The 11496-nt window shown below is 41.7% G+C and overlaps 2 protein-coding genes across 7 annotated transcripts in view; one reads left to right on the top strand and one right to left on the bottom strand.

Annotated features, from left to right (window-relative positions):
- Positions 1–11496, top strand: part of LOC108973728 (dedicator of cytokinesis protein 9) — a 63541-nt gene that overhangs the window by 50063 nt on the left and 1982 nt on the right. For 2 of the 4 annotated variants that reach the window (XM_018941177.1, XM_018941178.1), the window contains 5 exons: positions 259–3351; positions 3420–3566; positions 10046–10256; positions 10321–10609; positions 10677–10903. In XM_018941177.1, coding sequence (XP_018796722.1) covers positions 259–3351; positions 3420–3566; positions 10046–10256; positions 10321–10609; positions 10677–10903 — 3967 coding nt within the window. Of the gene's footprint in view, positions 1–258; positions 3352–3419; positions 3567–10045; positions 10257–10320; positions 10610–10676; positions 11345–11496 lie in introns of all 4 variants that reach the window. The other 2 variants (XR_001993745.1, XM_018941179.1) reach the window with 2 other exon arrangements.
- Positions 5537–8030, bottom strand: LOC108973729. Of its 3 annotated transcripts, XM_018941181.1 has the most exons (4): positions 8006–8030; positions 6030–7922; positions 5800–5968; positions 5537–5691 (listed from the first exon to the last, which is right to left on the bottom strand). In XM_018941181.1, exons 2-4 carry the CDS (start codon positions 7658–7660, stop codon positions 5614–5616), a joined length of 1878 nt encoding a protein of 625 aa, XP_018796726.1. In that variant the 5' UTR covers positions 7661–7922; positions 8006–8030; the 3' UTR covers positions 5537–5613. The 3 variants fall into 3 exon arrangements, with proteins under 3 accessions (XP_018796726.1, XP_018796727.1, XP_018796728.1); XM_018941182.1 differs by lacking the exon at positions 8006–8030 and having other exon boundaries at positions 5537–5621; positions 6030–7996; XM_018941183.1 differs by lacking the exon at positions 8006–8030 and having other exon boundaries at positions 5553–5683; positions 6030–7996.

Raw genomic sequence — 11496 nt, 5'->3', positions numbered from 1 at the left:
AATTTTTTAAATAATAAAAATTAAAAAAAAAATTCCATGGAACTTAAAATAAAATCATAACATCAACACGCATACGCATTCTCGGTGCCCTAAACACACAAACACTCGTACACTTATGCTCGTCCGTCAACATTACGCTTGGTTTGCGATCATCCTGGTGTCCATACGCACTGCATCCCTCTCACTGATACACCCCGCGCGCTCTCTCCCACTTTCTATCTCCCATTCTTTGTCTACAAAACATTACCATATTTCCAGCAGAATTGCGGTCCCGAGATACAATGGATCGACAATCAGCGCTTACTCTTCGGCGTCGCCTTCCGCATGGACTCAACCGTACTGACCGCCGATCAGCATTTGCATAACTTTTTCGCACACTGCGAAAGACTATTGGAGGGCGGCAAAACCACAGCGCTACCCGCAGAATCGGAGACCTGTAAAATACTCAAAGCGGCGCATGCGGTTGATATCAGCACGCTGATTAATTTTTTGCCGACCGTATTGAATGAACTTTTCACACTACTCGTGCACAAACAGTCAGAGGAGATCGGGTTGAATATCATACGCCTACTGATCAACATCATACACATGCTGATCGATGAGGCCGGTCGCAAAGAACTACTCAGCGCCTATGTTAAGTATGTCTTTCATGCGCCCTACTACAGTCAGAAGACGTCGCGTACGGTGCACGGTGAGCTGTGCAAATATCTGCCGACCATTTTGCATCCGCACAATACTGATTTTTTGATCGTCAATAAGTTCATGCATTATTCGGGTATATTCTTCGATTTGATTATTAAAAGTATGGCACAACACCTATTGGATACCGGGCGTATACGTATGCTGCGGAATGAACGATTTCCCAAAGAATTTCCAGCGCGTGTTGAGAGTTTGATCAAGGTGCTGACTTCATATCTGATCTCGCGCTACAAAGATCTGCCTGTAGAGACGCAACAGTTGAATCGTTCGTTGTCACAATTCGTGCGTCGCTGCCTCAGTTACATGGATCGTGGTTTCGTCTTCAAATTAATCAAATATTATATGGAACAATTTGAGCCGGGCGATCAGCGTACGCTGCAAGAGTTTAAGTTTGACTTTCTGGCTGAGATTTGTCAGCACGAGCATTATGTGCCGCTAAATTTGCCATTCGTGTTGAATCCGAAGAATCGTCCACCGGAAATGATGCTGCACTTTACACTTTCTGACGAGTTCTGTCGCCAACACTTTCTTGCCGGTTTACTGTTGCAACAGTTGAAACAAAGTCTGAACGAAGCGAGCGCGGTGCGACGGCATGCGCTGCGCATCTTCAAAAATCTGCTCGCCAAGCATGAACTCGACGATCGCTATCAGAATCGTGGACAACTTTCACGCATAGCGCTGATCTATGTGCCCTGGTTGGGTATTGTCATAGAAAACACACATCGCATCGATGATATGTCTGGCGTAGTAACGCCAAATGGTCACGTTTACGCCGATTCGGCTTCGTATACACAGCGTTTGTCATGTTCCAGCAGTTATGTATTTGGAAAAGACACAGCCTTGAATTCGTCAACGTCTACGCCGCGTTCAAAAAATCGCATAACACTGCATATTGAACATCCGAGCCCACTGCGGGCTTCCGTGTATGTGAGAGATGCGGGGCACCCAGGCACAGCGCCGCTCGCAAATGGTAACTCGGAGAGTTCGCTGAATACGCTCAATTCCGATTCGCAAAATTCACAAGACACACCCACCTTAGGCGCCGTCACAAATGGACACCATGTTACCGATTTGACGGACGTTGCCATGCGTAATGGTCACAACCGCTCGCTTAATCTTATGCACGGTTTAAATAGTTTACCGCGTTGCGATAAATTCAATACGGCGGAGAGTAAAGATCTCTTGCTTGGTTTTCTGTTTGTGGTCAAGCATTTAGCGCAAGATCAAATGATCGGCTGGTGGCAGAATTGTACCGAAACTGAAACGCTGGCCTATCTCAGCATATTGGATTTGTGTCTGGTGCAATTCCGCTACGTGGGCAAAAAGCATATCAATTTAACGGATGATGGTAAGGAGGCGCGTGCGGCGCGCACCGCAAAGGCTAGTACATTACCTGCGCGCATGCAGCCTCCCAGCGCGGAGCAAGCCGCTAATGGTAATGGCACAGCTCACGAATCCGGTACACTTAATCATACGCAGAATCGTGAAAATCTGGTTGAAGAGACAGCGCGCAGTCAACAGGCGCTTTACGAGTCTAACTTGGCCACTGAAATTGGCATGATCATACTCGATAGTCTCGGCTTGTATGCCGTGCATTTTCGTGACAAATTGTGTGACAGTCTAGTGTTGCCACAGCTGGCGCGCGTCTATCTGCGTTTCCTGCAGCTGGGGCAGTCGGAAAGATTGTCGAAACATGTGTTTGCCGCACTGCGCGCTTTCATTAACAATTTCTCAATAGCGCTTTTCAAAGGCAATGCCACGTTATGCGGTCAAATGGTCTATGAGCTCTTAAAGGGTTGCGACAGTCGTCTAGTCGCAATACGCCACGAGTCATGCGCAGTGCTCTACCTGCTGATGCGCAGCAACTTTGAATATACCGGCCGCAAAGGACTCACACGGGTGCATCTGCAAGTGATCATCTCCGTTTCACAGATGATAGGCAATGTGATCGGTTTGAATAACGCGCGCTTCCAAGAGAGTCTCTCCATGATTAACAGTTACGCGAATAGCGATAAAGCAATGAAGGGCACCGGTTTCCCAATGGAGGTTAAAGATCTAACGCGTCGCGTGCGCACCGTGCTGATGGCCACCGCACAAATGCAAGCCCATCACATGGATCCTGAACGCTTGCTCGAGTTACAGTATTCACTAGCAAACTCTTATGCTTCCACACCCGAACTGCGCCACACCTGGCTTATAACGATGGCGCGCAATCACGAGCAGAATGCTAACATATCGGAGGCGGCTTGCTGTCACCTACACATCGCTGCGCTCATGTCAGAGTATTTACGCTTACGCGGTGGCTGCAACATCAACTGGGGCGCCTCATCCTTCAAGCAGATATCACGAAATATACCGCGAGACGAGCAAGGTTTGAAATTGGATGCAGGCGCTCAGGATTCGCAATACACCGAACAGATGTTGTTGGACCAGCTGAAGCAGTGCGCTGATTTTCTCGATCGTGCTGAACGCTTCGAATGCTTGGGTGATCTATATAAACTCATATTACCGATGTATGAGCGTAATCGTTCGTATATCGAGTTGGCGCAATCGTATGAGCATCTCATGCAAGCTTATAATAAAATCGTCGAAGTGAATCGTTCCGGCAAACGCATGTTGGGTCGTTTCTATCGTGTCGTGTTTTTCGGCATGGTAAGTTTGACTGATTTACTTTTAGTTATAGTTGAAAATACTGACGATTTATTTATTTTACTTAACAGATGTACTTTGAAGATGATCATGCAGTTGAGTTTGTTTACAAGGAACCGAAACTAACCTCACTTAGCGAGATTTCAGAGCGGCTCTCGAAACAATACAAAGAGAAATTCGGCGAGGATGTGGTCAAGATGATAATGGATTCATCGCCGGTAAGTCTAAAATTTGAGTCGATTATATGCAGAAACATATTATAATTTATGCAGAGGGAAAATGTGCTAAAATGAAAACAGAAGAGAGTTTTCCTAATTACGAAATATCTGCTAAACACTTGTAAGAACATACCGAAGGGATATCGAACTAAACTCGTGAAATTTCGTCAAATTGTTAAAGGTTTGAAGAAATGAGAATTCAGTACAAAAGTGATTTTGATCGACCTCGAGAGAATTTCCTTTACCTTTCCTTAATATAGTTAGCTTTTTCTTCTTTTCATTGAAAGTGTATTTTACATGGCTACTTTTAATGGCGAGTCCCGAACGAAGCAAGCAATCTTGGGGAAGGTATGTTTCGTCTTCTCACTTTATCTTGTTTTCAAATGAATGTTTTTTGGCTACCCAGAATATACTTGGTCTAAGACCTTAAGTCGAGAGCTGCTTGAGCCATATGTAAAATAACCGGTTCTGTCCTCTGTGGCACTCAGATAACTTTCTTCGCTTGAGTGAAATTCTACACATGATTCCATCCTCCAACCCATAAGCGCTTAAGCGGTGTCCATGCCAATAAAGAAAAATATATAAAAATATATAAAATTCTCTCAAATTTGCTTGCATTTCGCAGACTAACTCAGCTTTTGGAAATTTTTTTCTTGCATTGAACCAATTTTGCTCACGACATGCTTTTATGATTATACCATCACTAAAGATAGAAGCATCCCAACCACTCGAGAAAACTTGAACTCCTGATAATCGATATAGAGTTTGACCTGTATTTGTTGTTAATGTTGTAGAATTTTGCCGACCCAATAAAAATCCGGGGCCGTTCCGGTTACATAGGCCCGACTTTAGAGAGAACGGTTTGGCTTGTATCTCTCACCTAACTCCATATCCAGGGTATGATTACCGTATTGTTTGGTCTAGTTTTGTTTTAAGGATCTGAGAAAGTTTCTTTAGCAAATACATGTTGTTGTAAAGGTTATCTGGTCCACGTTAGGGTGGAAGGTTCAGACAAGTTGTCATCGAGGTCATCTAACGGTAAGTCCAGGAAACGTGCTGTTTCGACTGAGTCGTACCATAGGGTGAGAGGTTCCAGATGCGTAGGGCCTAGCATGCAAGGAAGTCGGTCTCGATTCTGAATGAGTAGGAGTTTAACCTGCTACACTATCCAGAACAAAGCTGCGTAAGGGTCCCTTTCGAATGTCGTGACAACTGGAGCTCGTCGTCTGCAATGGTACGCTATTTACTGAGATGGAGTCGGTAAAGGTGTTTATGGCTCCACTGTGAAAGTGTGGTCTTGATGCGTGATCAGAATGGGACTCATGCTGCTTGTTTGGGATCTTATAGGCCGTAGGGGTCCTTCGTTCGAGTCGAGTGGCCAGATTTCACAGCTGTAGAGGCTAAAGTCGCAGTAGTGTTTTGGTAGCATGTGTCTAAAGGCCTGAGCAGGCCAGCAGTCAGGAGGATACGGAGCAAGCCAATTGCAATGAGTTGCTCCAGTAATGAAAAAATTAATCTAAAACTTACCGATCCAAAAGCAGCCCTTGGCCGGATAAAACCCGGTCAATTCCGGTAACGTAGACCCGGCTGTCGTGAGAATAGATCTTCTTGCCTGCCTCTTTAGAGGGTTTTTTTTCTATGTTTCGTCATACTTTCTTTATATGTACAAAGGAAATTTCTTTTGCTAAAGAAACTTATACAATAAAATTCATCCAGAAATCTTCGACTTTTGTTGTTGTTAAAATATGTACCAGTATTTATTACAATTTACAGATATATTTTCAATAGTTTACATTTATGTGTCGTTTATTGCTTTGGCGCTGACGCTTGCTTTATATTTACAACAACAATAACGGCAACAAAACAAGCTAAAGGCTTGACCTCTCCAAAATACAGCGCAACAATTCACTTGTGTTGGGTTTTCCATTTAGCAATTGGTTAATTAAAAATATATATATATGTTTTTTTCATATTTTAAAAGATACGTTACTTAAACAAAAATTGTGACAATTCAATATTCGATTCGACATCATTGTTCGGAAATAGATTACGACGCTGAACAGGCGCAGCGACCAGCCAGTTTTTTACGCAACATGTGGGTTTTGGATTTGCGAGGCATGGACATATAAAATGAAAATACAAAATAACACATTGAAGCACCAAAGTTTACAGAAAAATACAGCACAAATTCAAATAAAAAGTGAGGTTAGGTATTGTTTCTTAATGCGCTTACCTTTTGCGCCTCATTTTGACGCAAAGTGGAGGCGTGCGTGCCACGCGGACGTACTTTGCCCACCGAATCCTTAGATTTGGTCGCTGTGACAGTGGGTATGCCGGACTTCTCGAGCGCGGCATTTGACGACTTGCTAACGAGCGACTTCTTGGCCGTGTGTGTGGTGGTTCTGCAAGCAGAAAAAAGATGTGCTAGCTTTTCTTCAAATGCTGTAATCTGTTTTTACGTACTTCGCAGCTAAACTCTGCTCCGTTGAGCTCACTGATTTGAGTGATGTGGTATCTTTCGGGGCGCTATGGTTGGCGGTTGAAACGCTGCTGGTTATACACGTCTTCGGCGCTTTATAGTTCATGCCATTGGACTCGGTGGTTGCCCTGCTAAGAGTCATGCGTGCGCGTGCTGTTGGTGGTCGTGGTATGTTAGTGGCGCTGCGTGGCAATAGGCGGCTGCTACCTTCTGTCTTCTTGCTATCCGTCTTCGGCTTGTGACCCATGGTGAGATTGTGTAGACTCTCCGAGAGACGCTTGGTGCGTGTCATCACCGAAGAACTGCTGCGTGTCGACGTCTTCTCACTGTGATGTGTGCTATTCTTGCCGCGCAAGCTCAAACTAATGCTCGCCAATTTGCGCAATGTGGTGCGCTTCTCAGTCTTCTTCTTATCCTCCTTCTCTTTGAGCAGCTTTACTTTGCCGAGGCGTGACTTACCAGTCGGGCTCTTACACATATCATTTGGTGTTTCCGGTGGCGTTTCGGTGCTACCACCTGTTGCTATATCAATATCCGTTTCATTTGTTGGTTGTTGGTGTGGTTGCAGTGTATTATGTTCTGGCGGCACATCACCATCACCATCGCCTATGCCAACACATTCACATATACCATCCGCTTCGCATTCCACATCGCCATCACCATCACCACACAAACTGTTGAACTCTTTTATTTCCTCAAGGATTTGTGGTAGTTCATGTGAGACCTCTTCTTCGGCTAGTTCATTCTCTTCGCTCAGCTCACTAACTTCAACGGATTCGGTGTCTTCTTTACACTTGAATTCGTTGAGTGTTTCATTGGAGCTCTGATCGGAGTATTGCTCGCGATTCTCTTCATCACTTACGTTCTCGCTAAGCTCACTGTTGTTGTTGCGTACAGTCCGCGTCTCTCCTTCGTTACAAGTCGCTTTTGTCTCCGCATTCTTCAATTCTAATTGGTTTAGTTGCAATTTATTCGCTTGTGTGCTCACCGGCTGTATCATCGGTTCTCCCTCGGCATCCTCAAAGTCGGTGCTGTCCTCTTCTGAACCTCTTACGTCTTCTTCCACTTGCTTCGTTGTTTTTCCGGTATCCAGGTTCAACTGCAAAACTGTAACTTTGGTAGCCAATACTACTGCTCCATCTTGCTTCTTCTTCAATTCTTCTTTCAATTCCACGTCCAGACCTGTGTCATTGTCATTATTGCTTTTGACTGGCTCCGTCACGTTCGGTGCCTTTATTTCTTCCACAACTTGTATTGCATCGGCTTCTTTTGCTTTGACATCGTCTATTTTTTCCTTCAGCGCATTCACCTCTCCACCTATTGCATTGGATCCCGTTATATCGTCGATTTTCATAACCTTCAAAACATTTGCATTGTGCGTGAGATGTAGCGACTGCGTCAGTGCACTACCGCCACCGACATCGCCAGTTTCACGCATAATTTTCTGTCGCAATAAATACGAGGGATAGAATTCCTTGGCGTCCGGATTCAATCTGGATGTGATTTTGAGTCCATTGGTGGAAATAATGGTGCGGCTTATCGGCGTTGGGAGCTTGGTTGTTTGCTCTGTTTCTTTATTTGCCATTTCTATGGACATATCGGCGGCTGTTTGCATCTTAAATTCCACTTATTTTTGGCGACGAGTCAAAATTCACTGCTAACTTAGAGTCTGCTTTTTCTGCCGTGTCTTAAATGCTTTTCAAAACCTCAACTGACTACCCGATATGTTTTGTGAAAATTTTCGTTGACTGTCGTCGTTAATTTTTCTTGCGCGTTTTTTTGGTCGTTCGGCAGTCGTGTTGATCAGTCGTCGAAAAGCAGAAAATATACGTTCTCTGGTTTTGTTGTTTTTAAAACGAATTTTATAGGATTTAAAACTGAAGTAAAAAACGTAGAAATTTAAAAATTATATTGTCAAATTTCGAACCCAAAAATTAATTCCTTTCGGGAAAATATTTACCAGATTTGTGAAATGAGGCTTGTGGCAAAGTTGTATGTCATAGTAATTGAAAATACAGTTTTTTTTTTTATATGTGCGAAGGTATCAGTATTTCGTAGAGATTTTCAAATTTTTCATTTACTTGCTTACATATATATGTAATGTACATACACTTTTGTAAATATGTATATGGTAAATAAGGGCTGTTCGAAAAGTTTATTGATTTGATTTTTTAGAATATTTTTATATATTTGAATTTAATTTCTTCAAATTTAATAAACTAATTTTATTAGAGTATTTTTTCGCCTTTTATATGTAATATTTTTCCTAATATAGTCTTTTCTTCTTTTATAAAAGGTTACGTTTCGAATCAAAAATAAAATGAAAATACATTTGATAGGGCTTTATACAATTGGGCCGAACTTTCTTAGACTATTCGAAAATAGTGAATCACAATGAAATAACTGCATTAGCACTGTAATAATAATCTATAAGTAAGGGAGAGCTCTTACTGCAAGTGATAGGCCTTTACTTTATTAGAAATCAATATGTATTCACTTAGATGATGCCGCAATATTCCGTACAAATTTGAGCATAAAAAGAGCCTTCTCATAAACAGAATATCAAAAATAATCAAAATAGATAGAATTTTATTAAAAAAAACATAAGGATGGTTAGACGGACGAGTTGATTTCCAGGTGATTGTCTGTCTGTCCGTCTATCTATACAAGCAATAACTTCAGTAAAAATTTAGATATTTTGATAGAAAATATTGTATAAAGTAATGCAACTCAGTCAAGAATCAAGCTTCCAAATTCTCTAGAAGCATTAAATTTAATCTGAAGTGGATAAATAGGTTTACATGAAAATTGCGTAATTCAGCGTCTTCTACAATGAGTACCGCCCATACCTCAAATGACTAAACGTCATTTTACATTTACTGCCAACAGTAAGCATTGTTCAGTAAGCAACTGGCAGTAGTAGTTAGTAAGTTGCCAATACCATGGATTTTCGTAATCCTATAGAATTTTATCTAAATTCAGTCCTCAATATTTCTGCTTCTCAGAAAAATTAGATTTTAATCCATTCGTCTACTAAAGAGAGATCCATTTCAAAGTTCCCTACTTTTTTAATGAAAAAACACAGACACTTTTATTTAATGGGAATGTTTATTATCAATCGAAAGAGCATTCTTTGACATACGTGATGTTTTGGCTGAATCGAAGCGTGATTGTTCGCAAATTATCTGCTAATCGAAGTGTTCTTCAATAATTCATTGATTGATGCGATGTGTCGCCACACATGGCGCCAACTTCTTGTAAACAAATGTCGCCGAGATCACGAGCTTCAATTTCAGGCATCAAATAATCGCGTATCAAGGCACGGTCGTCATCGTCGGTTACGTTCTCACCGGAATAATTTTTGAAGAAATAACACCAAACCAAACCGTTGTTTTTTCTGGATGAAATGGCAGCTATTGAATGTCTTCAAGTCCCAAATGCTTGTTTACATATGCATTGAGCCAGAAATAGCTCTCATCGCTGAACAAATTTTGGCTCAAAACGTCTGATCTTCTTAAAACTTTTCTAAAGCCCATAGAGCGAAGTGATGTCGCTTGGAAAGGTCGAGCGAACCTTCAATTCTTGCACAAACTGTATTTTGTACGCTTTCAATTTAAGATCTTGACGTAAAATGCGCCAAGTCCTTCCATACGTCAGTCCGAGCTGCTGCAATAGGCGCGGAATCGACTCTCCACGATCTTCGTGTACACTCTCAATTACGGCTGCTATATTTTCTTCACTGCGTGCTGGACGTGGTTTCTTCTGTCGAATATTATCCAATAATGAAATCTGGGTCTCTATACCCGGGTCCGGGTCTCCCGGACCTCGCTGCCTTTAACTAACTTATATCAGTCAATCCATAAGATATCTTAATGAAAGAAACGGGAATTTTTCCTTATTAATAATATGGCACATTGCTAAAGATTAATTAAATCGATTTAGTAATCTCCTTAGCCCTAATGTAAGAATTTTTGATCTTTACGTCTTTACCTATCTCCAGGTGGATGCTAATGCGCTCGATGCCAAATTGGCCTACATCCAAGTCACCCACGTCATACCATTCTTCAGCAAAGAAGAGCTCGATCAGCGCCTAAACGAATTCGAACAAAATCACGATGTCGACACTTTTATGTACGAAACACCATTCACGAAATCCGGTGCAGCGCGTGGCAGCGTCGAAGAGCAATGGAAACGCAAAACAGTCATCAAAAGTAAGTCCTCGTACTTAGAAATATGCAATAATTTTTTTCATGTCAAATCTCCTGCTTTTTACAGCTACCTACTCCTTCCCCTATGTGCTGAAACGTATACCGGTAAAGTCACGCGAAATCATCGAGCTGAGCCCCATAGAGGTGGCGATCGATGAAATGCAAACGAAGGTTTCAGAACTCGAAGAGGTCATACTGCCGCCAGCCGATGTTAAGAAGCTGCAGTTGCGGCTGCAAGGCAGCGTCGCCGTCACCGTCAATGCCGGTCCACTCGCCTATGCACAAGCTTTTTTGGATCCCAAAATAGTGAGCAATTTCTCCATAGATCGCGTCGAAGATTTGAAGGACATTTTCAGGTGAGTGCATTGCAAATAAATAAATAACGGTATATTTGTAAATATTTTTATTAATTACTACTTGCAGAGACTTCGTTAAGGTCTGCAATACGGCGCTGCAGTTGAACGCGCGCATGATCAGCAACGATCAAGCCGAGTATCACAATGCGCTGGCCGAAAATTATCGCAAACTGTGTCAGGCGCTCAGCGAGCTACTCGGTGAGCCGTTTCAACCTTTGGATGATAGCGTCACGAGCGGGCAACACAATAGCATGGCTTTGTTTAATGCAATCAGTGGCGCTTCGCAAAACTCAAGTACTGCCTAAAATTTGCTAAATACAAATTAAAAACAAAAACTACGCACACAAATGCACACACCTTCACATACATACACACATATATTCACAATACGAATGTTGTGTATTAGTAAATTTTAGTTAAAAAAATCTATAGCAAAGCTAACTTGACTAGAATTTCGATATTTTAAGCAACTAACCTAACTAAAATTAATCAAAAATTAAAAAAAAAAACTAAAAAATAATAATAACCATTAGTAATAAATAAAAAGCTGTGTGTGTGCTCTCTATATGAGTTCTGCGGCTTTATAACACTCATTCAGGTGTTTGGTGCACGTTATAAACGTATGTATGTATGCTACAAACAGCTGATTGATCGCTTGATTTATGGCAACCAAGTTTAGACTTTATCACGCCAATGCAATGGTTTTTCTCTGTGCTTTGGGACCGTCGGCTAATGGTGATTAATTAATACAAATTATTAATGGATTTATGTGTCTCTATGTATGTGCTTTACTAACCACAAACAAATATTTGAGGTGTGCAGAAATGTTTTAATGGGCTATTATGTTGGAGTGATGGTTTAAAATATTTAAAATTATTATAAATTAA

This window comes from Bactrocera latifrons, unplaced genomic scaffold (assembly GCF_001853355.1).
Source record: "Bactrocera latifrons isolate USDA-ARS-PBARC rearing strain unplaced genomic scaffold, ASM185335v1 scaffold_5, whole genome shotgun sequence".
NCBI lineage: Eukaryota > Metazoa > Arthropoda > Insecta > Diptera > Tephritidae > Bactrocera > Bactrocera latifrons.
Note: the sequence above shows the minus strand (reverse complement) of the source record. Positions and strands in the feature narration are given on the sequence as shown.

Bases quoted from the DNA above. Each gene is read 5' to 3' on its own strand.
- LOC108973729 (XM_018941181.1), bottom strand. From the start codon at position 7,660: ATGCAAACAGCCGCCGATATGTCCATAGAAATGGCAAATAAAGAAACA. The intron at 5,969-6,029 runs GTACGTAAAAAC...TTCTGCTTGCAG, and splicing joins GAGCAGAGTTTAGCTGCGAA to AACCACCACACACACGGCCA. The intron at 5,692-5,799 runs GTAAGCGCATTA...TTTTCATTTTAT, and splicing joins GTCAAAATGAGGCGCAAAAG to ATGTCCATGCCTCGCAAATC.